General features: G+C 45.8%; 1 protein-coding gene across 1 annotated transcript in view; it reads right to left on the reverse strand.

Annotated features, from left to right (window-relative positions):
• The window catches only part of CACNA2D4 (calcium voltage-gated channel auxiliary subunit alpha2delta 4), a gene marked incomplete at both ends in the record, with an annotated part of 114,757 nt that extends 96,667 nt beyond the window's left edge, over nt 1–18,090 (reverse strand). Inside the window, 6 exons of the mRNA XM_080810292.1 lie at nt 1,909–2,040; nt 2,384–2,546; nt 3,887–3,946; nt 12,652–12,768; nt 14,585–14,666; nt 17,915–18,090. Of these exons, the coding sequence (XP_080666418.1) occupies nt 1,909–2,040; nt 2,384–2,546; nt 3,887–3,946; nt 12,652–12,768; nt 14,585–14,666; nt 17,915–18,090 (730 nt within the window). The remainder of the gene's footprint in view (nt 1–1,908; nt 2,041–2,383; nt 2,547–3,886; nt 3,947–12,651; nt 12,769–14,584; nt 14,667–17,914) is intronic.
• Nucleotides 18,091–27,858: the final 9,768 nt, after the last annotated feature.

Consider the following 27,858-nt stretch of genomic DNA (forward strand, 5'->3'; position numbering starts at 1 on the left):
ATAACATTTTGTACTAAAGTGTTAATTAACAAAAATGGTTAACATTTCACAATACCCAGGGTTTGAGAAAATGTGCATCAACAGAACCTTTTATTCATGGCTGGTCGGATTATAACTGGTGCAAGCATTTTGGAAAACAATTTTGCACTTTCTTGCCATGGCTGAACAGTCCTGCACCTTAGTACCTAGCAATTCCATCCCTAGGTACATGCTCAAGAGCAGCTCTTATACTACGTCTGGGGACACATGCATAAGAAATGTTCATAGCAACCCTGTTCTTAAAAGTAGAAAAAAAAAAAAGAAATAACAAACAAACAAAAAACCAGAAGAAAAACAAACTGCAAACAACCCAGACAGGATCAGAAGGATGAATGAACTGATATATTGGCCCCCAAGAATATGATACAGGAACAAAAATGACAAAGTACAGATATATGTGACAACCCAGATGAATGTTGCTAGTATAATACTGAATAAAAAAGTATGCTCTGAAAGTCTACACATAAAACCAGTGTAATAAATTTCAAAAATGAGCTAAACAAAACAATATATTTTTGAGGAGATGTGTGTGTGTGTGTGTGTGTGTATGTGTTTGTGTGTGTGTGTGTGTAAATATGAGTTAAGACTAAATAACTAAGCAGACGGCCAAAAATTTCAAATGGATGGTAAGTTTGAAGTGCAGGATAGCTGTTACCTGGTCATTGGGAGGGTGGGATTGGGGGGAAGTTGGGGGACAAAGGGCAGATCAGAGGAGAAGCATATTAAGTAGATAGAGGTTTGGTAAGATTCTAGTTTTTGCATCGGTCATGTATATACAAGCATCTCTTTTAAACAAATTAAAAATAAAATAAATAGAAATAGGCCTGCCTGGGCTCATAGGAACAGTGTACCATGGTCAAGGATTATGGTCAACCCAATACTGTCCACCTGAGGGCTGACATGTATCTATAAATGTAGATGCGGATGTGAGAAATTGCCCCCGTCTTTGCAGACTATAACTGGAAAGTGTTATTTGCACACAAGTTGATGTCTCTGGAAGCCCTGGTGTGGCAGAAGTACTTGTGGGAATTCTACCCTGAAGAAGGCCCTATGGACATGTGAGTTGACTTCAAGCACTTGAAGGGCTGTTACATGGAAGGGGGATGAGCTTGCTCATCGAGGCTCAGGAGAGCAGAAAAGAACCAGTGACTGGTTGTGGATTCGGGCAGAGAGATAAGGTCATGCTAACAGCAGGAACCCTGTGGGCTCTAAGATCCCCATGTAGTCCTGCAGAGGAACTGGCTTTTCCAGCCTGGGAACACGAAAAATCCTTTAGGATTTTTATGCTTTCCTGTCTCAGAAATGCAGGGCAACTTCAAGACATTCCAGATAGTGTGCTAAAAATATAAAAATGGGTTGGAGTAAAATGCAAATGTTGTGGTAGATATTTCTGTTTCTTATTTTTATTGATGAACAAGGGAGCTTTCCCCATGCAGTCCATTTAGTTGGCCACTAATCACACAGTAACCTGTGACACTTTTTACATTGCCGTTGAGCACTTCAAGCGAGTATGCTCCATGTCTCCAATTAGGATGTAAACTTCTTAGGATCAAGACTTGTTTTATCTTATTTTTGCATTTTCCACAGTGCTGTTCATGGGACAAGAATTTAATGTGGGCACTTTGGGGCTGGTTACCACGGTGATTGATGGTGTCATTGATTCATTGATTGATTCATTTATTTAATAACTATTTATTATAAATGTGGTTATCATGTTATAAAGGGTGTCAAAGTGTGGTTTGGAGATGCTTTTGGATGGGGGGGTTCATTCACTAGGGGCCTGAGTGCCACGGTCCGTCTCCAATGCCTCTATTGCCTTATTCCAAGAAAAGCTGAAAAGGCCACGGAGATGCCTTCCCATGTTCCTACCTGGATAGATCCTGAAGAATCCAGTGGAGCTGCCAAAATATTGCCAGGTCAGTGTTGGGTCTCTCCGGAAGTTCTCCACAAAAACAGGGTTCAAGGCTTCGGACATGTAGACTCCATTTAAAATGTCTGGGTCTAAAGGATGAGATTATAGAAGGAGCTGCCAGGGAAACGAAGTCACAAGCAACAGTGACCGGTTCTTCACCCACTGAACACACACACACACAGGCTGCAGCGATGCTGTTCACAGCTGCCTGCTACCTCACAATCAGAAAGCCACACTCACACCCTCCAGTCCAGGAACACTGAGCTTTCTCCCAGTCCAGACTGGTGCAGAATCCCTTCTTGTTCTCCTCAGTGAAAGAGGTAGGAGACCCAGTTTACACCCTTCAAGGCTTCTCAGGAAAATGGAGGCATAGCATTAAAACTCACAGTGTAAGCTGTTCAGGGAGAGTGCCGGGTGGGAGTGGGGAGCTACCTTTGTTGTACACATTGGTGGGCAGCTGCACATTGCTGATGGAGGTGTTCACCATCAGGTTGCTGAAGTGTGTGTTGGACTCGAGGATAAACTCAGCCCCCAGCTCCACGTAATTGCCATTCTCGTCCCTCTCGTTGATCAGGACAGAGTTGTAATAGTCAAACTAGGAGCAGACAAGCATGAGCAGGACAGACAGTGTGGACACAAGAGAGAGAGAAAAACAAATGGCACAGGTCAGAGGACTCAGACATGGGAGACAGGGTCAGACAGACTGACAGCATCTATACCAGCAACAGCCGTGGACAACTCAGACAATAATCTGCATCACACATACAGACAATACATAGCCAGATATTGGAGTGCATGGTTGATTCACTTGGTTTTTGTTGTAAATGGTCTAGATTATTGCTTCAGTTCCCCACTCTGTAGAGCGTAATCTGAGCCAGAGACAAGCAGCCAGAGATCTAAGGTGAGGTAAAGAGACAGAAGCAACATCATGGGCACTACCATTTTTTTTTTCCAGTGTGGGGAACTCCTAGAGACCTGGAACAGTGGGTCCTAGGAAGGGAGGCTTCTCTCTTTAAGAAACAGCCTGTGGCCCCAGTGCCTTTCTGAGGAGTCATCAGTGTGATCTCTGGCTCTAACATGCGGTGTTGGGGGGTCCACTTGGATGACCACACTTAGAGCCATAATCAGAGCCTCTTCCCCACTCCCTGCACACCACCTGGCTCAGATCTTGAACAGCCTCCTCAGGACACCCTACGTCCCACCCCATGCCACAACACCGTTGACAGCAAGGGACACAGATCCCCTGTGTCCCTCTCTCTCTCAAACCCTTCGACATGTGCCATTCTGAGCTGAATTGAGGCCAGATTCCTATCTGTCCACAGTCACTTTCCACTTCACCATCCCCTGGACATATGGAGCTGACCATTCACAATTTCCGTAATCTTGTGTTTTCCAATTTCGGTGTCTTTTCTTTTCCTTCAGCTTCTCCATGCCTTTTCTGCTCAAATCCCCCTCAGCCTGAGGCTGGCCCTAAAGCCATCCTGTCTGCAGAAGCATCTGAGCCTCCACCCCTTCCCTTCTGTATTCTTGTAACTCTGTTTACCAACTCTCATGGGCTGGTTACATGCCATATGCTAGAGTAATTTGGTCTATGAGCTTCTTGACTTTTTAATCTTTGCAGAGGCTAACCCATTGTGGTTGGGCAATAAATGCTTATGGAATGGGTGGACTACCGCTCTGTCCCCTGCCCCCCAAGTCTTGATAGCTATCTCTCCCACCTGGTCCATAAATCTCTTCTTAAAGTCCAGAGAACATTTCAGAATTAAACTACTACTGTAGGTTCATAAAAATCCTATGCATATCAAAAGACAGTGTGGGACATCCCTTCCCCTACCCCTCCGTATCTTGTACTCAGGTGAGCCTGGCCCTTGGTTGTGGTTCAGCCATTAGTCATTATACTCTCCCAGCAGCAGCTCTGGGAGCAGGTGGACTCACCACCAGAGACTCATTGAATTCATGGTTCAGGTCAGCCTCCTCAGCAGCCTCTACCAGATTCTGCAGGATGGGAACACAAAAGGGAGAATTAATGGGCAAAACAAGTCCAGCAGGTCTTCAGTAATTTCTCCTGCTAAGAATTTACCCAAGAGAACTGAAAAGAGGTACTCAAACACTAACTTGTGCACAATTGTTTATAGCAGCTCTACTCACAATGGCCAAAACCTAATGCATATTACTCAATAAAAGCAGCCAGCCTGAAAAGGCTACGTCCTGCACTCCAACTAAATGACATTCTGGAAAAAGCAAAACTATAGAAAAAGGAAAAAGATCAGTGGTAGCCAGAGGTTTTGGGGGAGGGAGGGATGAATAGGCAGAAAACAGAGGATTTTTTAGGGCAGTGAAACTACTCTGCATGATCTATAATGTTGGATGCATGTGTCCAAACCCATAGAATGTACCACACCAAGAGTGAGCCCTCATGTAAACCTGGACTTTGGCTGATAATGATGTGATAATATAGGTTCATCAATTGTAACAAATGTACTATCATAAAGATCAGAGCCGAAATCAATGAAATAGAAACTAAAAAAACAATAGAACAAGGGGCGCCTGGGTGGCTCAGTGGGTTGAAGCCTCTGCCTTCGGCTCAGGTCATGATCCCAGGGTCCTGGGATCAAGCCCCGCATCTGGCTCTCTGCTCAGCAGGGAGCCTGCTTCCCTTCCTCTCTCTCTCTCTGCCTACTTGTGATCTCTGTCAAATAAATAAATAAAATCTTAAAAAAAATTAAAAAACAATAGAACAAATCAACAAAACTAGGAGCTGGTTCTTTGAAAGAATTAATAAGATTGATAAGCCCCTGGCCAGACTTATCAAAAAGAAAAGAGAAAGGACACAAATAAATAAAATCATGAATGAAAGAGGAGAGATCACAACCAACACCAAAGAAATACAAACAATTATAAGAACATACTACGAGCAACTCTACGCCAACAAATTTGACAACCTGGAAGAAATGGATATGTTTCTAGAGACATATAAACTACCACAACTGAACCAGGAAGAAATAGAAAACTTGAACAGACCCATAACCAGTAAGGAGATTGAAACAGTCATCAAAAATCTCCAAACAAACAAAAGTCCAGGACCAGATGGCTTCCCAAGGGAATTCTACCAAACATTTAAAGAAGAATTAATTCCTATTCTCCTGAAACTGTTCCAAAAAATAGAAATGGAAGGAAAACTTCCAAACTCATTTGATGAGGCCAGCATCACCTTGATCCCAAAACCAGACAAGGATCCCACCAAAAAAGAGAATTACAGACCAATATCTTTGATGAACACAGATGCGGAAATTCTCACCAAAATACTGGCCAATAGGATCCAACAGTACATTAAAAGGATTATTCACCACGACCAAGTGGGATTTATTCCAGGGCTGCAAGGTTGGTTCAACATCTGCAAATCCAACAATGTGATACAATACATTAATAAAAGAAAGAATAAGAACCATATGATACTCTCAATAGATGCTGAAAAAGCATTTGACAAAGTGCAGCATCCCTTCCTGATTAAAACTCTTCAAAGTGTAGGGATAGAAGGCACATACCTCAATATTATCAAAGCCATCTATGAAAAACCCACTGCAAATATCATTCTCAATGGAGAAAAACTGAAAGCTTTTCTGCTAAGGTCAGGAACATGGCAAGGATGTCCGTTATCACCACTGCTGTTCAACATTGTACTAGAAGTCCTAACCTCAGTAATGAGACAACAAAAAGAAATTAAAGGCATCCAAATTGGCAAAGAAGAAGTCAAACTATCACTCTTTGCAGATGATATGATACTGTATGTGGAAAACCCAAAAGGCTCCACTCCAAAACTGCTAGAACTTGTACAGGAATTCAGTAAAGTGTCAGGATATAAAGTCAATGCACAGAAATCAGTCGCATTTCTTTACACTAACAACAAAACAGAAGAAAGAGAAATTGAGGAGTCAGTCCCATTTACAATCGCACCCAAAACCATAAGATACCTAGGAATAAATCTAACCAAAGAGGCAAAGAATCTGTACTCAGAAAACTATAAAGTACTCATGAAAGAAATTGAGGAAGACACAAAGAAATGGAAAAATATTCCATGCTCATGTATTGGAAGAACAAATATTGTGAAAATGTCTATTCTACCTAAAGCAATCTACACATTTAATGCAATCCCTATCAAAATCCCATCCACTTTTTTTTAAAAGAAATAGAACAAATAATCCTAAAATTTATATGGAACCAGAAAAGACCTCGAATAGCCAAAGGAATATTGAAAAAGAAAGCCAAAGTCGGTGGCATCACAATTCCAGACTTCAAGCTCTATTACAAAGCTGTCATCATCAAGACAGTATGGTACTGGCACAAAAACAGACATATAGATCAATGGAACAGAATAGAGAGCCCAGAAATAGACCCTCAACTCTATGGTCAACTAATCTTCGACAAAGCAGGAAATAATATCCAATGGAAAAAAGACAGCCTCTTCAACAAATGGTGCTGGGAAAATTGGACAGCCACATGCAGAAAAATGAAATTGGACTATTTCCTTACACCACACATGAAAATAGACTCAAAATGGATGAAGGACCTCAATGTGAGAAAGGAATCCATCAAAATCCTTGAGGAGAATGCAGGCAGCAACCTCTTTGACCTCACCCGCAGCAACTTCTTCCTAGGAACATCGCCAAAGGCAACAGAAGCAAGGGCAAAAATGAACTATTGGGATTTCATCAAGATCAAAAGCTTTTGCACAGCAAAGGAAACAGTTAACAAAACCAAAAGACAACTGACAGAATGGGAGAAGATATTTGCAAATGACATATCAGATAAAGGGCTAGTATCCAAAATCTATAAAGAGCTTATCAAACTCAACACCCAAAGAACAAATAATCCAATCAAGAAATGGGCAGAGGACATGAACAGACATTTCTGCAAAGAAGACATCCAGATGGCCAACAGACACATGAAAAAGTGCTCCACATCACTCGGCATCAGGGAAATACAAATCAAAACCACAATGAGATACCACCTCACACCAGTCAGAATGGCTAAAATTAACAAGTCAAGAAATGACAGATGCTGGCGAGGATGCGGAGAGAGGGGAATCCTCCTACACTGCTGGTGGGATTGCAAGCTGGTGCAACCACTCTTGAAAACAGTGTGGAGGTTCCTCAAAAAACTGAAAATAGAGCTACCCTATGACCCAGCAATTGCACTACTGGGTATATATCCTAAAGATACAAATGTGGTGCTCCGAAGGGGCACGTGCACCCGAATGTTTACAGCAGCAATGTCCACAATAGCCAAACTGTGGAAAGAACCTAGATGTCCATCAACAGATGAATGGATAAAGAAGATGTGGTATATATACACAATGGAATACTATGCAGCCATCAAAAGAAATGAAATCTTGCCTTTTGCGACAGCGTGCATGGAACTAGAGGGTATTATGCTTAGTGAAATAAGTGAATCGGAGAAAGACAACTATCATATGATCTCTTTGATATGAGGAAGTGGAGATGCAATGTGGGGGGGGGTTGGGGGGAGCTAGGAAAAGAAAAAATGAAAAGATGGGATTGGGAGGGAGACAAACCATAAAAGACTCAATCTCAAAAAACAGACTGAGGGTTGCTGGGGGGAGGGGGGACGGGAGAGGGTGGTGGGGATATGGACATTGGGGAGGGTATGTGCTATGATGAGTGCTGTGAAATGTGTAAACCTAGCAATTCACAGACCTGTACCCCTGGGGATAAAAATACATTATATGTTTATTAAAATAAAAAAATTAATATTGTTAAAATGTCCACACTACCCATTGACCACAACAACTTCTTTCATGACACATCTCCAAAGTTAAGGGAAACAAAAGCAAAAATGAACCTTTGGGACTTCATCAAAATAAAAACTTCTGCACAGCAAAGGAAACAGTCAACAAAACTAACAGGCAACCCATGGAATGGGAGAAGATATTTGCAAGTGACATTATAGATAAAGGGTTGGTATCCAAGATCTATAAAGAACTTCTCAAACTCAACACCCAAAAAAGAAATAATCAAGTCAAAAAATGGGCAGAAGACATGAACAGACACTTCTCCAAAGAAGACATACAAATGGCTAACAGACACATGAAAAAATATTCAACATCATTTCCCATCAGGGAAATTCAAATCAAAACCACACTGAGATACCATCTTACACCAGTTAGGATGGCAAAAATTAAAAGGCAGGAAATAACAAATGTTGGTGAGATTGTGGAGAAAGGAGAACCCTCTTACACTGTTGATAGGAATGCAAGTTGGTACAGCCACTTCAGAAAACAGGAGGGAGATTCCTCAAAAAGTTAAAAATAGACCTACCCTATGACCCAGCAATTGCATTACTGGGTATTTACCCCAAAGATACAGATGTAGTGAAAAGAAGGGGCACATACAGTCCAATGTTCATAACAGTAATGTCCACAATAGCCAAACTGTGGAAGGAGCTGAGATACCTTTCAACAGATGAATGGATAAAGAAGATATGGTCCATATATACAATGGAATATTACTCAGCCATCAGAAAAGATGAATACCCAACCTTTGCATCGACATGGATGGAACTGGAGGGCATTATTAATGCTAAGTGAAGTAAGTCAAGCAGAGAAAGACAATTAGCATATGGTTTCACTCATATGTGTAATATAAGGAATAACTCAGAGGGCATTAGGGGAAGGAAGGTAAAACTGAAGGAGAGGGAATCAGAGAGGGAGATAAATCATGAGAGACTATGGATTCTGGGAATCAAACTGAAGGTTTCAGAGGGGTGGGGGGGATGGGGTAGCGGGTAGTGGGTATTAAGGAGGGCATGTGTTGTGATGAACACTGGGTGTTACATGCAAATAATGAAACATGGAACATTACATCAAAAACTAATAATGTACTGTGTGGTGACTAACACAGCAAAATAAATAAAATAGGAATAATAATACCAAAAAAATGTCCAACTACCCAAAGTGATCTATAAACTCAATGCAATCCCTATCAAAATTCCAAGGTCATTCTTTACAGAAATAGAAAAAACTATTGTAAAATTTATATGGAACCACAGATGGCCTTGAGTAACCAAAACAATCTTGGGCAAGAAGAACAAAGTTAATTTCACATCACACTTTCCTGATTTCAAAATATATTACAAAGCTACAATAATCAAAGCAGTTGGTATTGGCACAAAAACAGACATATAGACAAATAGAACAGAACGGAGCCCAGAAAGAAATCCATACATTTTACAATCAACTGATCTTTAAGGTGCTAAATGCACACAATGGCAAAAAAAAAAAAAAAAAAAAGTCTCTTCAATAAATGGTGTGAGGAAAACTAAATATTTACATGTAGAAGAATTAAATTGGACCTTTATTACACACCAGATATGAAAATCAACTCAAAATAAATAATGAATCTTGGAACACTGAAAAAATAAAATTAAATTAAAAAATAAATAAATAAAACGTAAAAAAAGAAAAGACAATCAACTCAAAATAAATGAAAGACCTAAATATAAGACCTGAAATTATAAAATTATTAGAAGAAAGCATAGAGAAAAAGCTTCTTGACACTTGTCTTTTTGTGAGGGCATATGATATCAAAAACGCAGAGAACAAAAGCAAAAATAGAAATGAGATTGCATCACCCATTTCTGTTTTTGCTTTTGTTGTCTGCATCAAACCAGAAATCTTCGGCACACCAAAGGAAACAATCAACAGAGTGAACCTACAGTTGGAAAAATTGGAGATCTACATATAGAAGAATGAAACTGGACCTCTTTCTTACACTGTCCAGGAAAATAAACTCAAAATGGATCAAAGACCTAAATGTGAGACCTGATACTACAAAACTCCTAGAAGAAAACACAAGGAGTAATTTCTCTGACACTGACCATAGAAACATTTTTCTAGATTTGTCTCCTCTGGCAAGGTAAACAAAAGTGAAATTAAACTTTTGGGACTATAGCAAAATGAAAGCCTTTTGCACATGAAAGAAACCAACAAAACAAAAGGCAACCTACTGAATGAGAGAAGATATCTGCAAATGATATATCTGATAAGGAGTTAATATCCAAAATATACAAAGAATTCATACAATGCAACAGAAAAAACCCAGAATAATCCAATTAAAACAGACAGAAGAACTGAATAGACCTTTTTCTTTTCTTTTCTTTTTAGAAAAGACTTTATCTATTTGACAGAGAAACACACAGCAAGAGAGGGAACATAAGCAGGGGGAGTGGGAAAGGGAGAAGCAGGCTTCCCGCTGAGCAGGGAGCCAGCCCGATGCGGGGCCCCATCCCAGGACCCAGGGATCATGACCTGAGCCGAAGGCAGACACTTAATGACTGAGCCACCCAGGCACTCTTGACTAGACATTTTTCTAAAGAAGACATCCAGATGGCCAACAGACACATTAAAAGATGCTCAACATCACTTATCATCAGGGAAGTGCAGACTAAAACCATAATGAGATATCTCTTTATACCCGTGAGAATGGCTAAACTCAAAAACACAAGAAATAACAAGTATTGGTGAAGATATGAAGAAAAAAGAACCCTCGGTGCACTGCTGGTGGGAATGCAAAGTGGTACGACCACTGTGGAAAAGAATATGGAGGTTCCTCAAAAAATTAAAAATAGAAGTACTGGATTATCCAGTAATTCCACTACTGGGTGTTTACACAAAGAAAATAAAAACACTAATTCAAAAAGATATATGCCTCCCTATGTTTATTGTAACATTACTTACAATAGCCAAGATATAGAAACAACTCATTTGCTCATTGATAGATGAATGGAAAAGATGTGGTGCATATATATATATATATATATATATATATATATATATATAATAGGATGTTACTCAATCATAATAAAAAATGAAACCTTGCTATTTGCAACAACATGTATGGACTTAGGGGTTGTAATTCCAAGTGAAATAAGTCAGAGAAAGACACATACCATATGGGTCCAGTCATATGTGGAATTTCGGAAACAGAACAAAGGAAAAAGAGACTAACCAAAAAACAGACTCTTAAATATAGAGAACAATCTGGTGGTCACCGAGGGAAGGTGTGCAGGGGATGGACAACTATTAGGAGGCTATTATTAGAAAGATGTAAGATAACAAGTGAGGATGTGGAGAAAAAGGAACCCTTGCATTGTCAATGGGAATGTAAATTGGTACCACCACATGGAAAACAGTATGAAGGTTCCCCAAAAACTTAAAACAGAACTACCCTATAATCTAGCAATCCCACTTCTGGGTATATAGCCAAAGGGAATGAAATCAGAATCTCAAAAAGATATCTATGCTCCCATTTTCAGAAGCATTATTCACAGGCAAAGATAATTTTAGTGCTGCTGTGCAGGAAATTTCCCCACGGATGCCCCTGTAGAAGGGCCTGTGACTGAGGCCCCCATGGAACCCCCAGGCAGGAGCAGGGCCTGGTGCTTGGAGATCGGCCAAGCAAGCACTCTTTTGGTTGGTTTCCTCAGTGGGAGTCATGGGAAAGACAGTGCAACCAGAGCCTCAGAGAGCCCAGAGCCCTTGCCTCTGGGAGTGCAGCAGAATTACTTTTGTTCTAGCACAGGACCAGCACCCAAAGGGGTGCCCAATGTCTGTGCCCAGAGAGGGGTTTCAAACAGCACTGTAAACAGGAGGAGGCAGACTGCCCGTGTCGGTTGTTTGTGAGATCAGCGTCCTCCTGCCGTAGTCCAGGGTGGGCTCTCCAGTCCCCAAGTTATCGTCTCTGATGCTACAATCCCTCTCCTCTAAGCTGTGGAAAAGAGGCTGCAAATTGTAACCTGTGCGAAAGAAGGCCCCAGCGACTCTGACGCTGATGCTTCCCAGAAAGTGGGTTCTGATGGGGAGGCGCGGAGCCAGGCAGGCCCACTGGGCAGGCTGCAGTCTGCTCTCTCCCCAACCCCTGCCCTCGGCCTCCCCCCGCACAATCTACCATCCTAGCTCCGTCATTTTCCTGGTTCCCCCAAGGGAGTCCTTTTTGGGATAAGACTGGTCTTGGATGGCCAGATTTCTGGCTGGGTGGAGCAGAACCATGTCTCTCCACCTAGCCAGGTCCCCAAAGATATTGGGGCGGGTCCTTCCTGCTCAGTGGATGTGCAATGTGGGAATCACCTGAACATGAGGCCCAGCACTGTAAGTACCTCTGGGGTCTGTCTGGGTGGCCCTCAGAGCATGTGGGTGCCATGAAGGGTGGGCTAATATGCAGAAGAGGAGAGCATGGAGAGAGGAGAAAAGGGGAGAGGAGAAAGGGGAAAGGAGATGAAGGAGCTTGCTTTTTGAGCTCTCCATCCAGCTGTATTCCCTTCCACCCATTGGCCACCCATTCATTCATCAGCTTGTGACCCCTAAAACTTTATGCCTGCTCTGTGCCCGTCTCTGAATATGAGGTTGTGATGCAGAACCCCTCTTGACACTGTAAGTTGATCCTATTGTATTGGACATGGTTCCCTCAGGCAGAGTTCAAATTTCAGCCCCTATCTCTCTTCCTTTGATTCCCAACATTTTCTCCTTTACAAGGATCTTTTGGCTCATGAGGCTACAAAGCAGACACTCATAAAGTAGGAAGAAGATGGTGTGGGAAAGAGGATAAAGGGAGCACAACATTGAGGGTCATTTTGGTGTCATGGGGGTTGGGGCAGAACCCCTCCACAAATCATAGAACCTAGAGTACCTTGACAGCCTCTACTTTCCTGCGGAGCATGGCTTCCATATCCTCTGAGAACTTCCTCACCAGCTCTAAGCCGTCCACCTCCGAGATACTCAGACTGGGCTCCACATCCTTGTATTTCTGTGTGGGGGAAGTGGGAGAGATGTGCACCTGTAGCCTTGTACATGATTACGTGCAGCCTCCATCCTCTCAACTAATGCATTCACACTTGTGGAGTCTTGTTGACTCAAGGAGAGGCAAGGACAGGCCCTCGCCTTCTGGTATAATTGCCCCCACTACCATTAATAGCTGCCTCTTATTAAAGTTCTCTCAGTTCCAGGAACTCTGGACATTAACTCTGTGGTTAATAACCTTAAAAGGGAGTAGACTGAGGCTCAGAGACGTCAACAAACTTGACCAATGTCAAGTTTGGAGGACCTGGGATGGCCCAGGTCTCCCAGATTTCCATCTTCTTTATGCAGTCATGATGCCTCCCTAGGGCTGCTCACAGGGACTATGAGCGGTTCATCTTTCCCTGATGCTCCAGGTATCAGCGTGCCCCTGCTCCCAACAGTGTGAACTATAATTCTCACTGCCTGGGCAGAGCTCAGCAGCAGTTACAAGGGTTCATGCTGCCGGAGTTGCTGGAGAATCTAGGACAGTTAAGAGAGCTGGGTTCAAGTCTACTCTTTGGGCTCACAGGAGATAATCTCTCACCTAGTGTGTGTGTTACTAACGTCTAATGACCCCATTTGGCAACCTTGTGACCATGTGACCTCACGTGAGTTACTCAGTCTCCTCATCTACAAGATGTGACATTTAGATGGCTTTAGAGCACGCTCTAGAGTGCTTTTTACCCCAAATGGCCACGTCATTATTGCTGCATCTGCCTCACCCGGGGTTGGAGGGCACAAATCAGAAAATCAAATGACCTGGTGCTTCGCTGGGTGGAAGCTCCACGTGAGCAGAAGTGGGTCCGAGCTGTCATTGCTACAGCGGCCTGCAGGGGGCGCGGGAGAGGTAGGTGCCCGCCCTGGCCCCACCCACTCCCTTCAGCCCGGTCCAGCGGCCCAAGGAAGGGGCTGCAGTGTGGCCGTGCTCTGGCATAAAAACCCGAGATTTGCTCTTAGCAATATTTAGGAAATGGCAAAGATCGTACTCACTTTATGAAGTTGTGGTGAGAATTAAATCGTGAGTATAAAGCTCTTAGCAAATGGTAATAATAGAGGATGGCAGGCTATTATTAAAACTGGTCTGGGAGTTATAAATATCAGAGAGAATGGGGTTGTTTATAATCCAGTAAGAGGACAGACTCGGTATCAATCTGCAATAAAGTAATTAATAAATAAAGGCAAGGGGAAGCTGGTGCACCGTCCTGTCCATCAAGGCCCTCTTCCTAACGGGGAGCCGGGAGTGGGCTAGACCTCAGCTACGGCCCCATGTGGGTGCCCTCCAGGGCCCTGCACGGCTGGAGGTCCCGAGAACTGGAGGTCAGGGAAGCTCTCCCGCAGAGGGCCGCAGGCCCACTCATCTACTTCTCCCGCCCAAGCAGCCCCTGCAGGCTCTCACCCCTTTCTCCGTCCTCCCCTTGCCCGCTCACAGGTGTAAAGGCAGGATCCCACTCTGTCTACACCTGCTCCCTCTCTCTTTTATTATTCACAGAACTGCCCAGGTAAATCTCTGGCCCATCTGATTCTATCCTGGCGTCAGTGTCTGGGGGATCTGAACTGACCCTCTGCTCTTGGTCACTGACTTGTTCTGTGACATGGGCAAATCATTCCCTCCCTGGGCCTCAGTTTCCCCATCTGAGAACGAGGAGAATGGATTAGATGATCTCTAAGACCCCTTAAAGCATGGATGTTTGGGGATTAGAGGACTCTGCTTCTCCAACAGGAGGAAGTTCCTGGCTGACTGCCCTCTGACCACCCTATGAGCTCCCCAGGAGGGGGTTACTGACCTTCTGCAGCAAGAGAGAGCCTGAGTACTTGGTCACGGTGTTATACAGGTCCTGCCCGAAGGTGTCTGCCCACAGCTTCACTCTGCCAGGTGACAGGAGTGTGTGCGTATACATATGTGCACAAACAGACACATGTGCGACACACACACATGCACATAGAAAACAACTGTGTGCACACACAGACACCCACTGACACACACTCAGAGACACATATAATACATAGAGTTTCACATATATATACCTGGGTGGCCGTACACACTGACCTACACCCAGAAACACACACAAAGAGCTACCCTCCCTCCTGGTTGGGGCAGGAAACCAAGAGGACCCTTTGGGGGCTCCGCAACTGCCCCGAGTGGGCAGGGTGGACCAGCTGGGAAGCACAGTCTGACCCCAAGCCCCCAAGAGTTCTTCTCTGTGAGTGGAGAATGGAGAGGAGAGAAGGGGAAGAGGCTGTGGATGGGTCCAGGCCCAGATAGAGAGGACCCTGAGGATGGAAACGGGAGCTGTTTGGCACCACTATAGCTTCTCAGTGGGCCATGCCTTCCAGGGTTCCCTGTTCCAGGTCACTACCTGTCACCGAATCCTCTATTGAAACTGCAGAGGGGAACATGAGGCTGGGGCAGAGGAAGACGCTCCGAGCTGCTTCTGTGCAGATGAGAGCAGGCCGGGCAGGGAGGGTGTGAGGAGGCCACCCTACATCTGGGGCGCAGGCAGCCTCGTGGAGAAGCCCTGGCCTCCCATCCATCCCTGGAAACGCACCAAGATCCCGCCCCCTTGGGCAGGCTGGGGGTGTCCTGCAATGAGTACACAGGACCCCATCTGAGCATCTCTGGCTGGAGCCAAATGAGCTTGTCCACACGATCCTGTCAAGGGTGCCTTCATGCCATCACTCACCCAATAATTATTGAGGTCCTACTATGTGCCAGCCATTGTACACAGTGCTGGGACCTCATCATAGTCCTCAACTTTGTAACACCCTCAGTGAAGAGGGATACCCTCCACATACAGATAGTGTGATGCATGCATGAAGGTGAAGCGGCACCAATAAAGCTTGGAGAGGAGTAGTGGTGGTGCCAAGAGGCTTCTTGGGACAAATGGGGTCTGATGTCAGTGTTAGAAGTTCAGGAGAGTTTATCCTGCCAAAGACATTCGGAAGAGATTTCTAGGTAGACAATAGAGAAGAGCTTGGAGGAGTCAAAAATGACTCCAGGTTTCCAGCTTGGGTGGTCAAGTTGATGTTGTTGGATAAAATTCAGAATATCAGGAAGATCGGGGTGGAGGACAAGTTGGGGAGGGTGGAAGGTGATGAATGTTCGGCCTCCTGGTCCCTACTGCTGTTCAGATGTGAGGCTGGCTCTGGTGGCCTATCATGCTGGACTTGGGTATGGACTGAGCAAATGGCCCCCTGCAATCTAGAATGATCCGGGATATGTAGAATGTGAAATTCCTCCCTGTTGCAGGGATGCTGAGTGCCATAGGTCAGGTTGTGCACTGCGCAACTCCAGAAGGCACCGATTGCATTATATCTTGAAAGACACACACTTGAATTTAAAACGTCACATGATCTTCAGGAAGAGCTGTCCATAGCCAATGCATATGTCAGTCTAAGAGGCGGGCGAGTTGAGATTCTGAAGGCAGAGGGACTCACTCAAGGAGAGTGTGTAGCATGAGAAAAGCTGTGAGTGGTGACAAACCCTGGGGTACACTGACAATCTCAGGGGCAGGCGGATGGAAAGAATTGCTTGAGGAGGACAGAAGTTTCATTTAGGTGCCCAAGGAGACCCAGGAGAGCTCATTGTCATGGATGTTGAGGTATCAAGAGTCAAGGAGAAGGAAGTTCAGTGAGAGGAGACCAGGGATGTCTAGTGGTTTGGGCAGAGAGGAAATCTTTAGGGATCTTGGTGGCAACAGATTTGGAAGGGCAGTAGGAACCTGGCAGTGGGTGGAGGCTGAGGGTCAAGTGGGAAGGAAGAGCATGATTTGAGGGAGATGTGGTGTCATGGGTGCACAAGACTGAGAAGGGAATTCAACAGGGCAAAGAGGGCTGGTGCCAGGGGCCTGGCAGAGGTCTGGCTCCAAGGGAGAGGGCAGGTGCAGAAGCAGGTGCATTTAAAGGCAAGTAATCTTGACCAGCTGTAGAGGTTTCTATGTACACAGTCCAGTCTATGGTTCTCCACAACCAAGACCTGGATTCCAGCTACCTTTACTCAACACTCAGCCCATCCCCAGAGTTTTCCTTCTACTATCAGTTGCTGTGTGTTCTGGGGATGGAAAATTACTCTCAACCTCTTCCTCAGCAACAGATCCTCATATAGCCCAGCAGTGGGGAAAGCTCAGGTCAAGCGGACTTGAGTTTAAATTCAGGCACTTCCATTTACTGCCCACATGAACGTGGGGAGGTCCCCTAACCTCTCTGAGCTTGTGTCCTCAACTGCACAGCACCGTGCCAGGCTTAGAAACAGTAGAGGCTCTACTACCCAACGTCAACAGTGCTGCTGAAATGCACCCCTGACAAAGGCGTGCATTGCTCGGCCTCCCAGTCCCCACTGTTGTTCAGATGCGAGGCTGGCGGCTGGCTCTGGTGGCTATCATGCTGGACTCGGGTATGGACTCAGCAAGTGGCCCCCTGCCGTCTAGAATGCTCCGGTCCCCACGTACCTCGGCCATTTCTTTAATAGGACCACCAGAGCAAAGGACAGTAAAACACATTCCCGGCAACTAAGCTTTATACTAAAATGTAAATGACTGATAACAGAGTCTTTCCTGGAGCTGGTCTGACTGACAGGATGCAGAAGGGGGCCTGGAAGGAGGCAGGAAGGGAAGGCAAAGACGACGGACGTCCAGTCTTGCTCAGCGCCTGGCTGCACGAGCTGTTTTGTTGGTTTAGAACCGCTTTACTCTTTCGGAGTGTTGAAACACAAATTTCCTCACAAATCCTTAGGGAGCTGCGATGATCGCTTTGAGCCAGCAAAGCCCCCACTCCCAGTGGACTCATCGCAGTGATTATCCCTGAAGGGGCATCCCTCTGGCCTGCAGGTGCTCCAGCCGCTGTGCTGCTTCCCATCCGGAGGCGTGAGGGCCCTCGTGATCACTTCTGCCTGAAACCGGCAGGTGTCCTTGGAGTGGCAGGTGCCGCTCCAGAATGGGAATCCGGTGGGAAGAGGGGAGGGGAAGAGATGGTGGGCAGTGCAAGCCCCCAGGGGAGAGTCCCAAGGGAGGCCAGAGGTCCCGGCTAGGAGGGTGGGCAGAGGATTGACTCTCCAGGAGGAAGGAAGGGAGGACAAGGCCAGAGGATTCTACGCGGTCGGGGCAGAACTTGATGCTTACGTTTCCAGAGGAATCTTGGCCTGCCCGCATGTGGGGGGCAGGGAGGTGCTGGAGAGCAGCAGACCCAGCATGATCGTGGTCTTCCGTAGCGAGGCCGGCGCCACTGGCCATGGGCAGCAGGGCCTCCCATGGTGGGGGGCGTTGGTGTCTAGATGGAACCCGGGCAGTCCTGGCATGGTGTCTCTGCAGGGCTCAGGGTGAAAGGAGGGAGAGAAGAGAGCAGCCTCCAACTGCCAGCTCTGTTCACCTGTCACCCAGATACTTGGGACATCCCCAGGCCTTCTGCCTTCCGAGTCCTGGCAAGCCTGGGGTCACCCAGCTTTCAGTCTGGTCTTGCTACAGTGTTTGGCGGGGGGAAGGACTTCTCTCTGCCCTGCAGAGAATGGTGCACAGAGGAGCCGCCTGGCCTGACCAGCAGGCTCCAGGAGGGGCTGATGGTCTGGGGAGGGCGGGTGGTTATGACAAAATGAACCTGTTAATCCACAGGCCTCTCCTCTAATCCCCTGCCTGACAGCAGGGAGGAGGAGGTGGCCTAAGCGACCTCAGCAGGATTATCCTGATTCCAGAAAACAGGGCTTGGTTCATTCCCTTAGGGGTCAGAGCACAACCTCGTACTTTAAAGAGGCAGAGCTGTTCCTATAGACTTGTTCCTTCTGGACCCAAGGGGAGGAGATGCCACAACGCTGGTCTGAGAATAACAGGGGACATTTGTTCAATGCTCTGACTTACCAAGAGATGTCACAGATTGATGTTTTAAGCCTGAGAGCCCTCCCGGGAGGTCAGTGTCCTCATCCCTGTTTTCAGAGGGCCCCTGAGGGACAGGGAGGCTCCGGGACAGAGCTGGGACTCATGTCTCCAAGCCTGCTGCCTTTTGACAAAACTGTTGATAATGTCAGCATACTACAGCCCCCACATCCCCCACAGGCTCCTTGTTCGAGGCCGGGGACGTATTTGCTGGAAAGCTGAGGAAGCCTCAGGGCCCCTCCCCAAAGGGGCAGCACCTTCTTCTGCCCAAATGTTTCTGTACTACTTGCAGAAGTAAGATCGTCCAACTACCAGGGGTTAACAGCACCGTCTCTTGCCATTCCCACTTCTCTGTCTGATTTTCCGTTAGCTGGGCATTTGCGGGATCCGGCTAAGAGGAAGTTGAATTGGGGTAACATTTAATTTGGGCTTGGAGGGATATATTTCTGTAGCTCAGCGCCACTTCCTTGTAGAGACGAGTTATCTGCAAGCCGCGGGTGTAGGACTGGCTTCCAGGAACACTGTCATTCCTGCCAGCTTCAGTATCACTGCATCGGGGCGGGCAGGTGCAGCCCAAGTTTGACACCGTGTGAGCGTCCCACTCACCCACCCTTGCAAGTACGTGGGAGGGCAGGGAAAAATAAGATTTGAGATGCACTGAGCCCGAAGCCAGGCTGGCAGATTCTTCCGAAGATCAAACAAGTACAACTGCCAGACAGAGGATTTGGTTCTCATCAGCCTGGCCCAAATGGTTCTCTTGTGTGCAGGGAGTCGTTCATGTTGAACGTAATTATAAACAAGTCTTCCATTGTCTTCTCTTTGGATGGGGATGACACGAAACTGAATGTGATCGCGATGCTTGTGTCTGTGGGTCTGGTCTGGTGATGGTGCCACCCGAGGACCGCAGGTAAAGTTCTGGGGTGCATGGAGCCCGTTTCAGTGTATCCAATGCGTCTTGTCCCAACGAAATCTGCAGTTCCAGCAAAATGGCACGTGGCATTGCCGCCAACGCAGGGAAATGCCTGAAGAAGCAAGTGTTCTAGTGACAAAACTACACGCAGTCATCAATAAGTCAATGTTGTGGCATCAGAGTAAGCTGGTTGCACAATTATTTGGTTCGGGATAAGGTGGCAGCAATTTCTGTATGCATTTGAATTGTTCCTGTGAATGCCTAATCTCAGAGGAGTTTTGCATATTTTTTGGATTATAGATCACTGCAAATTTAGAAAAAGTACTAACTACACAGGCATCTGGGGCAATTAATAAATAAGGAGAATGTGTAATTTTTCTAGGTTTTAGAATTTTTGTGGTATTCATCACCTTCTTAAAATGTGTGATTTGGAGTGAATTTTTTCATTCTAAACATTCACTTTTATATCTATTTTTGTACTTAAAATATGTATTCCTTTTCTCCTATAGATAGCCACCCCCAAATTCTGCAAGCTTCTGACCCCACAGAACCTGGCCCCTCCCCTGCTTTCTGGCACCAGCTTGTTGAAGGCACTGACTTCCTCCAATGTGCTAAACATGGATTCTGCTTAGAAAGCTCTATCCGTGTTCATGTTGCTCATTTCACAGATGCAGTGGTGGCCCAAGTCCCGCCCAGCCCTTCTGATTTGTTTTGGGAAGACTTCAAAGTACTCGTAAAGGAAAACGCTGATATTACAATGATGAGTGATGTGATGTCTTTTAAAAGACCTGCTAAGGTAGTTCACGCTACAGGTGCCTAACCAGCTGTCCAGAGACAAACACCTTTGAAAAAGCTCTGAAATATACTGCTTTGTATGCATTGTCAACTCTGACCCATTTTGCTCATGAGGACCGTGGCTCAGAGGTACATGGTGGCATATTGTGAGATACTAGGGATTGCAGTGGGGGCGGGGAGATGTTGGGGAGGGCAGAGGAGTCAAGAGCCCAGTAACTTCAGAGAGGGGATTTCGTAGGAATAAAATGAAGTGTGGGACCCGAGCATAGAGCTAAGGGAATGATCAGGCCTTAAGATAGATCTTTGAGGGACGCCTGGTGGCTCAGTGTGTTAAGCCTCTGCCTTTGGCTCAGGTCATGATCCCAGCGTCCTGGGATCGAGCCCCACATCGGGCTCTCTGCTTGGGGGGGAGCCTGCTTCCCCCTCTCTCTCTGCCCGCCTCTCTGCCTACTTGTGATCTCTCTTTCTGTCAAATCAATAAATAAAATCTTAAAAAAAAAAAGATAGATCTTTGAAACTCAGAAACTTCTGGGGCTTATCCCTTAGCTGTAGGCAAGGATGGAGCTTCCCTACCTTCCCTCCTGCCAGCTAGGGGGTAATGTACATTGTGGCTTTATTTTGAAGGGCCATGAGGGAAAGAGTATTTCAACTTTCTCTTGGTCAATCTTTCACGTCAAACCCTTCACAATTTAATTCAACCTAACTCACTTTCCTAGGGCATCTTCTTTGTCTCGGCCCCTCACCAAGCCCTGGAGATGGGATGCACAGAATGGGCATGAAGGTTGGACATGGTTCTGGAGATAGACACTTGGAGTCCATACAGGAAGGCCGATCTCAAAAGAACACTCAGCTAAAAGGGAGTTAAATTCCTTGATGCATAAGTGAGGTATTGGGCAACGTGGTAGAGGGAACATTCTTCCTTACGGTGGGAAGAAGGAGGAGGGAAGTTGGACGGGAAACCGTCCCAGTGGAAGAAGCATCTGAACTGGGCTTGAACTGGTGACTAGGAGTTCACCAATCAGAGACTCCTCAATGGTTATAAGGAACCAATAGCATACAGGAAACAGAAGGAACAAAAGAAGGAAACCACAGGCAGGTTCTATTGTGAGAATATCAGTTATTCATATACTAAGTTATACTTAGTGGCTTAAAATAAAAGCAGTATTTTCTTTAGTCATTGAGGGTGTATTTTGGGCAGAGCCCAGCAGGGAAGGAAGGCTCTTCATGCCGTGTCCACGGGAACAGCTTAATGGGACTGGAGGATCCACTTCCGGGGTGCTTCACTTGAACCATCCAGCAAGTTGACGCTTGGCTGTTGGCGAGGAACTCATCTGAGGCTGAGGGCTAGGTGACTCAGTTTTCCTACCCATGGCCTGCTCCAACTTCTTCTTTGTAGGCTGCGTGGGGTTTCTCCCAGCATGGTGGCTGGCCTCCAGGAATTAGAAGGCTCGGAGAATTGAGTGGCTATTGTATTGCCTTTTTGGGTCTGCTATGGAAGTCCCAGAGCATCATCTCAATTGTATTCTGTTAGTTAGCTAGTCTCCAAGTTTGACCCAGCCTAAGTGGGAGGAGACACAGAGACCCCAGCTCTCAGTGATAGAAGGGTTAAAAATTTGCAGATGTGTTTTAAAACTGCCACAGTGAGGGTCTTAGGGTCAGGAATAAGGGAGGGTAACTGTTGTAGGGTTGGGTGTAAGGGAAGAGAAAAAGGAGCAGAAGGAGATGAGGCTGGGGAAAAGTTAGACTATACCTAGATTATGAAGGGATTAAATTCGTTCTTTCTAAAATATGACTCAGATCTCCCCTGCTACAATTCTACATGTATTTAAAAGTATCGATTTATGAGTGTGGTGGTCATGGGGGAATGGGGGAATGGGAAGGAAAAAGAACAGGGAAGTAAAAGGAAAGAGCCTTGTATCTAAGCTAAGCTCCTTTTTGCACAGATGACAAATGTACATCTTTGACCATTGCTCAGTGAGTGCTGGTCAGAGAATGTTCCCGAGCTCTTCCCTTCAGGGTGAAGCTTGGTGAAAAGTGCATGCATCCTGCCCTCTTCTTCCCTTGTCCCCCTTCCCCTATGCCCCACTCCTGCTCTCCCCCTCTTCTCCACACACTCCTTGCTTTACTTTGCTTGGTGACTATCCGCATGTCCTTGGTCACCAGCTCCTCAAGGGCTAGGCTTAGGCTGGAGTTCATTCATCTCTGGGGTCTCCCTGCCTGAGTAGTGGAAGGGCAGACAACGGAATGAATTAGGTTTCCAGCCCTAATTCTTCAACAGAGTATGACAAATCAGTATTTCTCACCATTTCACATCAATTTTTCCTTCATTCATTCTGTGACTATGAATGAGCACAGCTGTGTAGGAGGCACCATGCCGGGCTCAGTGTTCGCCTGGACGTGGAACACCTCCCTCACCTGCTTCAGGGGACAGTGAAGGTCAAATGAGGCAAGGTCAGTGTATTTTGTTGACAAAATAGAAAATATGCTATCAGGGATTCGGAACATTTCATTAGCAATTGTATCCTTTCTTTAAAAGAAATTTTTAGGGGCGCCTGGGTGGCTCAGTGGGTTAAAGCCTCTGCCTTTGGCTCGGGTCATGATCCCAGGGTCCTGGGATCGAGCCCCGCATCGGGCTCTCTGCTCAGCGGGGAGTCTGCTTCCTCCTCTCTCTCTGCCTGCCTCTCTGCCTGCTTGTGATCTCTGTCTGTCAAATAAAAAAAAAATATAAAAGAAATTTTTGTAATGCAGCTTGAAATGAGGCAATGTGATGTCCCCAGCTTTGATTTTCTTTTTCAATATTTCCTTGGAGATTTGGGGTCTTTTCTGGTTCCATACAGATTTTAGGATTGTTTGTTTCAGCACTTTGAAAAATACCGTTGGTATTTTGATCGGGATGGCGTTGAAAGTATGGATTGCCCTGGGCAGGGTAGACATTTTAACAATGTTTATTCTTCCTATCCATGAGCATGGAATGCTGGTCCATCTTTTTGTGTCTTCGTCAATTCCCTTCATAAGTGTTCTGTAGTTTCTAGAGTGTAGATCCCTTACCTCTTTGGTTAGGTTTATTCCAAGGTTTCTTAAGGTTTTTGGTGCTATTGTAAATGGAATGGATTCCCTAATTTCTCTTTCTACAGTTACATTGTTAGTGAATAGGAAAGCAACTGGTTTCTGTGCATTGATTTTGTATCCTGCCACATTACAGAATTGCTGTATGAGTTCTAGTAATTTGGGGGTGGAGTCTTTTGGGTTTTCCACATAAAGTATCATGTCATCTGCAAAGAGAAAAGAGAGTATGACTTCTCTGCCAATTTGAATACATTCTATTTCTTTTTGTTGTCTGATTGCTGTTGCTAGGACTTCTAGTACTATGTTGAATAATATTATTGAGAATGGGCATCCTTGTACTACTGAGTATTTGCCCCAAAGATATAGATGTAGTGAAAAGAAAGGCCATATGCACCCCAGTGTTCATAGCAGTAATGGCCACAATAGCCAAACTGTGGAAGGAGCCAAGATGCCCTGCAACAGATGAATGGATAAAGAAGATGTGGGTCATATATACAACGGAATAGTACTTAGCCATCAGAAAGATTGAATACCCAACTTTTGCATCAACACGGATGCGACTGGAGGAGATTATGCTGAGTGAAATAAGTCAAGCAGAGAAAGACGATTATCCTATGGCTTCACCTATTTGTGGAACATAAGGAATAGCATGTTAGGAGAAGGAAGGGAAAAATGAAGGGGTGGGGGAATCAGAGGGGGAGATGAACCATGAGAGACTATGGACTCCCAGAATCAAACTGAGGGCTTTAGAGGGGAGGCAGGTGGGGGGGATGGGTTGGCCCATTGATGGGTATTAAGGCAGGCATGGATTGCATGGAGCATTGGGTGTTACATGCAAACAATGAATCATGGAACACTACATCAAAAACTAATGATGTCCTGTATGGTGACTAACATAACATAATAACAAAAAAAAGAAATTTTTGCAGAAGCTGAAGAAAGCTGTTTCAGTTAATGGCAACTCCATCCTTCTAGTTGCTCAGGCCAGAAACCTTGGAGTCATTGCGACCCTTCTCTTCTCACTGCTGCTCCATGCAGACCATCAGCAAATGCTGGCAGCTCTGCCTTACAAATAGATCCAGAATCTATTTGTAGTCATTGTTTCTCAAGCCACCACCACCACCCTGGCCTAAGCCACCTTTGTCTCTTTCCTGGACTGTGGCAATGTCCTTACTAGGCCTTATGCTGGATACCTTCAGTTTGCACCTCCAGATCTAGGCTCCACACTATGCACCCTGCTATGCGTCCTTGGAGTCTCAGCTGTCGGGACCATCTCTGTTGAGTCTGGTCCTTTCGTTTCCATTGAGCTCAGCTAATAGGGAGCCCCAGCAGGAGCCTGGAAAGAGTGAGATCTCCTCATGCTGGCCACATCCCTCAACTCAACACCATTGAGCCTGTTCAGGTGGCCATCTCTGCCTGACACTTCCTCTATATTAACCAGGCTTCTACAGAGAAACCAAACCGAACCAGTGAGAGAAAGATTTATTATAAAGAATTGGCTCACACAATTAAGGAGGCTGACAAGCCTCAAGCTCTATAGTTGGGAAGCTGTGATGTTCCTCGAATCTGAAGGAAGGAAAACCCTCCAATATCCCAGCTTGAAGGCTGTCAGGCAGGAGTTCTTTCTTACTTACAGAAGGGATCTACTTTTGTTCTATTCAGGCCCTTACCTGATCGGACAAGGCCCACCACTTTAGGAAGGGCAGTCTACTTTACTAAGGTCTATCAACTTAAATGTTAATCTTCTCTAGAAACGCGCTCACAGACCCACCCAGAATAATGTTTGACCAAATGTCCAGGCACCCTGTGGCCCAATGAAGCTGACACAAAATTGACCATCACACTCACTTTAGGCTCCCGTGGTAGCTCCTTCCTTTCCATGACTTGGAAAGTGTCAATAGCTCCTCTGCTCCTAAGCCCTGGGTTCCTCTTGTGTTTCCCTCTACATCCACACCTTTGTAAAGAAACTTTCCTCCAATTATCCCTTTATGAGTGTCCCACATGTTTCCTGCTGGGCCTCTATCTGCCAGCTGGTCTCCCTCCCTCTGCTCTTCCCCCCTCCAGGCTATTCTTAGTACAGTGACTGAGGCCTCCTTTTCTAAGTCAGACTGTGTTGCTCTTCGGTTCAGAAGCCTCAGTGGCTACCCATCTTACTTAGGATAAAAGCCAAAATTTCTGCCACAGCCCTTAAGGTCTTCCAAGGGTTGACCCAGCTTCCTCCCCTGGCCTGTCTCTTCCTCCCTGGCTGTCTGTCCTCACTCACAGTTCCCCTCCACAGTGGCATCTTGTTTCTTCCTTCCTTCCTTCCTTCCTTTCTTTCTTTTTTTTTTTTTTTTAAGAGTTTATTTATTTATTTATTTGACAGAGATCACAAGTAGGCAGAGAGGCAGAGAGAGGGAGAGGGGGAAGCAGGCTCCCCGCTGAGCAGAGACCCTGATGTGGGGCTTGATCCCAGGACCCTGAGATCATGACCTGAGCTGAAGGCAGAGGCTTAACCCACTGAGCCACCCAGGCACCCCACTGTCGGCATCTTGCTTATTGAGCGAGACTGGCCTTTTCCCACCTCAGGGCCTTTGAACAGTCCCTGCAGTGGCTCTGCTGCCCCGTGCTCTCTGGGTGTCTGACTCTCTCACTTCCATCAGGCCTTTGTCAGGCAGGCTCCCTGGCAGGAAGAGATCACATACTTGAATTGAGTGGCTTGAAAGGAGGGTGAGAAGGGGGCTATTTACAGAGGTATGGACAGGGCTTATGGGGAAACCACAGGGACACTGCTGTATCCTTGGCTGGAAGGGACAAGGGGAAGGGACTGAGCTCTGTGGAGATAACCATCCCACAGGGACAGTAGCCTTGGGATGCAGTCAGCCTGTGGGGACCCCACCCAGAGGGGACTTGAGGAGTAAGTCTTCCTCCTCTCAACCCTGTGGAAGCTCCCAGCTGCTAAAGCCACCTGGGGGCTCCAAAGAAGGAGCCTATTGATGTAGGCCCCCTCCCTGTCTGCCTCTTGGGTCAGGAGAGGCAGAGAGCATGGAGAGAGGAGCAGATGAAAGATAACCAGCATAGACTGTTTCTCAAAAATCACCTCATACGATGACATTGTTCTGGAATTAGATATAGTGCTGGTGGTGTACAACTTTGTGGATAGACTGAAAACCACTTTCCCATGATGACCTTTATGGTGAGTGAATTACATTTCTATTTTTTAAAATGTTTTTTCAGTAAGTAAATCCTCCTGTGGCTACAGGATCTAAAATTTTGCCTGCCTTCAACATTTCCCATCTCTCTTCCCAGTGTCATCTTACTTTTGGATTTCCCTGCCCCTTTTTTTTTTTTTTTTTTTTTTTTGCTTAGGGGTTTGCCATCAAACATACCACATGCAGTATTTTCTTATGACTTTTGTTCATCTGCTGTCCACTCCACTAGAGTGTAAACTCTGTGAAGACAGGGACTGTGGTCTGATTTTCTCTCTGTTGTATTCCCACCACCCCCTAAGCCAGTGCTCAGTGTAAGTAGGTGAATATGTGTGGGATGGACGAATGCTTGGAAGTGGACGTACTCTGGTAGGAGGTAGTAGGGAGGGGGATCAGGCCAGGTCCTGCCTGCTCTTTCCCCTCCTCCCCTCCCAGGGGCCTGCACTTAATCTGGAAACCACCTCATAACCGTGCAAAGACATTCACTGCCCTTTCCTTTTGCAAACTAGTCTTGGGTGGCTCATTTCATCTTCAAATGACACAGAGGACATTACAAAGGACATCTACAATATTTGTACACCTACATTCATGGCAACATTATTCACAATAACCAAAAGCTGGAAGCAACCCAACTGTTCATGGGTGGATGAATGGATAAGTGAAATGTGGCATGTCCGTACAACAGAACACCCATACAGCAGAATACAGAGGAAGGACATTCTGACCCAGGCTACAACCTGGATGAACCTTGAGGAAATAAGCCAGACACAAAAGGACCAGAGAGGTATGTTTCCACTTATGTGAGGTACCTAGGTATAGCCAGATTCAGTAGAATGGTGGCTGCCAGGAGTCGGGGGGAGGAGGCTGGGGAGTTAGTGTTTAATGGGTCTAGAGGTTCAGGTTTGCAAGAATGAAAAAGATTCTGGCAGCTGGGCTTGGTCCCACAACGATGTGAACATACTTCACTCTACCACAGTGCACACTCAGAAACAGTTAAGATGGTAAATTTTGTGGGGTTTTTTAGCCTTTTTTTAAGAGGGAAAAAAGGGGGGAAACATCCACAGCTGCCCTGAGCAGAGCCAGGAATTTGGACACCCTGCTCTGTCTCCCTGAGGCTGCTTCCCATTTCTAAAACTTCCATTGCTAAAAAAATACTAGTTCTGGCTGGACTCTAGAGCTTTAAAACGGAAAATAAATGTTCAGATTCCCAAGTCCTTTAATCATGGCTTGGCCAATTCTCA

This window comes from Martes martes, assembly GCF_963455335.1.
Source record: "Martes martes genome assembly, chromosome: 8".
Classification (NCBI taxonomy): Eukaryota; Metazoa; Chordata; class Mammalia; order Carnivora; family Mustelidae; genus Martes; species Martes martes.